Source organism: Apostichopus japonicus, chromosome 4 (assembly GCF_037975245.1).
Source record: "Apostichopus japonicus isolate 1M-3 chromosome 4, ASM3797524v1, whole genome shotgun sequence".
NCBI lineage: Eukaryota > Metazoa > Echinodermata > Holothuroidea > Aspidochirotida > Stichopodidae > Apostichopus > Apostichopus japonicus.
In genome coordinates this window covers 27,180,657-27,185,000 of record NC_092564.1, presented here as the reverse complement: position 1 = coordinate 27,185,000, position 4,344 = coordinate 27,180,657, and the positions used below count along the sequence as shown (strand labels likewise).

Below are 4,344 nucleotides of genomic sequence, written 5' to 3'. Positions count from 1 at the left end.
AATCCAAAACGGAAGTGACGTTAGAGGTCAACTATAGCTGTGTTGTCGAAACACCTTGGAACTAACCTCAGCCTTTAACTCGTTGGCAGGATTGTACATAAGGGTGTACATACGTAAGTGCCAATAGCTGTGTTGCGAAAACTCGTACAGTAAGTCATATACTGTAGCTTGACAAAGGAGCATGGCGGAGGTTGAAGGGATCTTCGGCAGTGACAGTGAGAAAAATGGTAGGTGCAAGTGACATTTCACACACTGCTTGATTAGAAACATTGTCAACGGTTCAATATATTTGAAATATAATCATAATATGAAGTCGGTCGTGTTAAGTTTGTTGAAGTTACAATCTCAATAGACCTCGCATACCATAGGGCCTACCTATTTTACTACAAGACGTAGTTTCACGAAACCGAATAACATGTCTGTGCGCAAGATATTGCCCTAGGCCAAGGTGACAATACGTAAATGTAAGCAATTACTGTTCTTAAACATAATCACCTTCGATGTTATAATGATAAAGTGAATCATATTTTTCTAAGGATAAGGAAGTACCCGAAAAGGTCCAGAGAAGGGCTACTAGGATGATAAGTTCCATAAAGGGTGTTCCTTATTATAGGCGATTACAACTGTTGAATCTCACCACACTGGAGCTTACGTGGTGACCTGATTCAGGTTTTCATGATTGTGTATTGTTTTGACAATTTATCCTTCATTGACTTTTTCATGTTTGCTAATAGTAGTTGTACCAGAGGTCATTGTCTTAAACTCCAAAAGTCACAAAGTAGGATTAATATTCGGCTATTTTTCTAATACTAGGGTTGTGAATGAGTGGATTGGTTTGCCTGAGAAAGTTGTACAGTACTTGCAAGTAGTGTGAATGGGTTTAAGAATGCTTTTGACAAGCACTTTAAGCATTGTTATCGGGTCTGAGTGTTTTTGTCTTCAGTTTTTTCCCCTCTCCTATAGGGTCCTTGATGGGGACTTGAGTGTCCCTCATGATCCTTTTTTCTCTACTAAACGAAACTAAACTAAACTAAACTAAACTATATCCCTTAACATATAAACCGAGCCTAGCATGCAAGCTAGTAGTACTTTGTAGTACTAGTACTACAGGCCTAAGCTTGTATGTTACTAATAAATGCGATTTTATCAATAGCAGACTTCAAATAAACTTAAAGCTTGTTACTTTTCTTCTCAGTCTTAAGTTATGTCTCCAGTCCTCTTATCAGTTTCACAAACTTATATTTTCTTTTTCGTTAATATGTTTGACAGTTTCTGAAGTGAACTATATTTTTGCCAGCATATTTGTATTTCAATTTATGAAGCACTTAAGAATTTGAATTGGCAAAGTTTACTTTTGACAAATATTCTCTAACTTTTAATTATACAGCTTTTGCAATGTTTTAGCAATGTGCACATCAATATTTAACATATTTTAACATTATATTGATGACAATGTGTGACCTAGCTCTGCAAATTAAATTAACTTCATCCATATATGGTAAAATCATGAAACTTTCAATAGTATATATTTCATAATAGGTCCCATCTGATAAAAGGTCCTTTGAATATATAGTAAAAGGATAACATACATAATATGCTGGCAAACTTCACAATATCCTAAATACTGATAACTAGTGCTGTTAGTTCTATCTGCATTACAGTACAAACCAGTTCATAAACCTGCGTCATGACCGATAATTTGAACAGGATAGGACACTCTCATTCATATCACAGATAGTTCTATCTAGAGGTAAATTGTAATGTAGTTTAAAAACACTTGAACTGTGGGAATGCCTACATTCATGTATCAAATCTGATGTGTTCTATATGCACAGTGCAATTTTTGGCCATCTGGCACTTAAAAATGAGCAAAGAAGGTAAACTTTTATGTGCACAAGATCTTCTGTAAAGTTTTTTCGTGGGTTTAACCGATTACATGTAACGTGCAGTATCTTTCAATTAAAGTGAAAGGTAAGAAGCAGCTACTTACATGTAGAGGTTTGAATTCCCATTGCAGATCAATCAGATGATGAACAGGAGCAAGAAAATGTGGAGGAACAATCAGGGGTATCAGAGGAGGAGAATGAGGGCGATGATTCTGGTCAGATAGAGTCAGATGGAGATCACCAGGAGGAGGGAGAAGAAGAAGAAGTAGAGTCTGCACATGACAATACTGGTAATAATCACTTCTAATCAATCTTTGGAGAAAGAAATGGGATCATTCAGTAAGCCGCAATGCAGTAAACAAGGTGACCAGGCATCTCCGACTTCTGGGCCAGTCCTGGGTCGACACTGAATTTAATATGGCCCAGATTTCATATACTGTCACTGATCATTCCCAAATTTGTAGAAAGGCCCAGAATAATGTCAACTTATAAAAGAAGAAAAAATCCCTTCTAGAGAAAGCATAATATTGACCATTCTTGAAACATAATCACCACCAAGCATTGAGCCCTCAAAATCCCACCCATCTCTTAACACATATAGCATAGATACTACCCCTTGATGTCAACATGGGAAGGGGGGGGGGAATAATTGTCTGAGAAAAATATTGTCACGTTGGCACTAAAGTAATACAAACTTTGAATACTGTAGGTTGTGTCTTTCACTGATCCCAAATTTATATAACAATGAATGGATTTCAATTCTGGTATTTCTGGAAGCTCGCTGTGTTGCACGAAGCACTTGCAACCCTCAATGGAAATTGTATTTGAAAATTATGACTGTGACCTTTTGCATTTAAATTTCACGTAGGAAATGAAATAAAAATATATCATAAAAATGTGGTTGAATCCCTGAATGTTGTTAAATTTCACGTAGGAAGTGAAATAAAATATATCATAAAAATGTGGTTGAATCCCTGAATGTGGTTATCATTCCAGGAGAGCATGAAGAAGATGATGAGGAGGAGGAGTACCAAGCGGAGGCTGAAGACGGAGAGGAACCTTACCAAAGCCACGGAGAAGAAGAGGAAGAACCACAGGAAGGGTCTGAACAACATCAGTCCGACGAGGAAGCAGAGGAAGTTCAGGAGAGAGAAGGCAGTGATGAGGAAGAGGTAGCAGGGCAGGAGAGAGAAGGCAGTGATGAGGAAGAGATAGCAGGGCAGGAATCTGGAGAAGAAGAAGCAGATGGGCAAGATTCCGGTGAGGAGGTCGCGGCTCCTCATGACTCTGATGAAGATGTAGCCCGCCAAGATTCCGACGAAGAGGTGGCCGGCCATGGATCTGGGGGTGAAGAAATGGCCCATCAGGAGGAATCCGGGGAAGAGGCACCGGCTCATGAGTCTGACGAAGGGGCCGGACAACATGAATCTGATGAAGAGGTCGCGGCTCAGCAGTCTGAAGAAGAGGCAGCCGGCCAGGAATCAGGTGAAGAGGCAGCCGGCCAGGAATCGGGTGAAGAGGCAGCAGGCCAGGAATCGGGTGAAGAGGCAGCCGGCCAGGAATCGGGTGAAGAGGCAGCCGGCCAGGAATCGGGTGAAGAGGCAGCCGGCCAGGAATCTGGTGAAGAGGCAGTCGCTGAGGAATCAGCAGATGAAGCAGTCGGTGTTGGCTCTGATGAGGAGGTGGCAGCGAATGAGTCTGGTGATGAGGCCCCCAGAGGAGATCATTCGGATGTAGAAAATGAACAAATAGAGCAAGAAGTGGAACACGGTAATAATGATAATAATAACTAGTCTCATATAGCACAGACTCCAACAAAAGAGTTGTTCAATGGGCTTTACTGGTGCTGTAGGCGCAAAACTAATAGAGTTGAGAGAAAAGACAAGTTTCAAGGACAGCAGAAGGAGAGTCTCTCTGTGTGCAAGGAAAATATGTTTCTAGGTGTTTGGGCATGAAAGTGGCATTCCACACAAATATATAATAGGATTGTGGAAATCAAAATGTTTTGAGATTCTGTTAGGCAGAGAGCGTCGTTTGGATTAGGTTCTGTTTCTCCAGATTGAGTTTTCAGGTAATTTACATAAGGCATTATCTAGTATAGTGAGTGTTTAGTGATTCTATAGTATTTGTAATCCCTTTTGTATCTCATGCAGTGTGTATGAACCTGTGTGTCTCGTAACAAAAATGCCTGAAATAACTTCCACAGGTCTAACACCTGTCACATTCCGGCAGCTTTTTAAGATGTTTACAGTATATGCATTCTGTGTAATCATGTCTCTCATGTACCTGTAGAAGACCATAAAACATAATGTCTGCATGCAGACATACAAGTTTAAGATTAAAAGTATATTGTGTCCTTGTAACCGCAATGCACTCTAGTAGTTTGTTAAAAGCTGCCGCGGATTAATTCTACCAATAATACCTAACAACCTTCTTTTTGATGACATAACCTCTTTTA

At 39.9% G+C, this 4,344-nt stretch overlaps 1 protein-coding gene across 3 annotated transcripts in view; it reads left to right on the top strand.

Annotated features, from left to right (window-relative positions):
* The window catches only part of LOC139967005 (uncharacterized), a 28,239-nt gene that overhangs the window by 12,665 nt on the left and 11,230 nt on the right, over positions 1–4,344 (top strand). For 2 of the 3 annotated variants that reach the window (XM_071970590.1, XM_071970589.1), the window contains exons 1-3: positions 69–227; positions 2,018–2,176; positions 2,883–3,656. In XM_071970590.1, the coding sequence (XP_071826691.1) occupies positions 182–227; positions 2,018–2,176; positions 2,883–3,656 (979 nt within the window). In that variant the 5' untranslated portion in view covers positions 69–181. Of the gene's footprint in view, positions 1–68; positions 228–2,017; positions 2,177–2,882; positions 3,657–4,344 lie in introns of those variants that run through there. The other variant, XM_071970591.1, reaches the window with a different exon arrangement.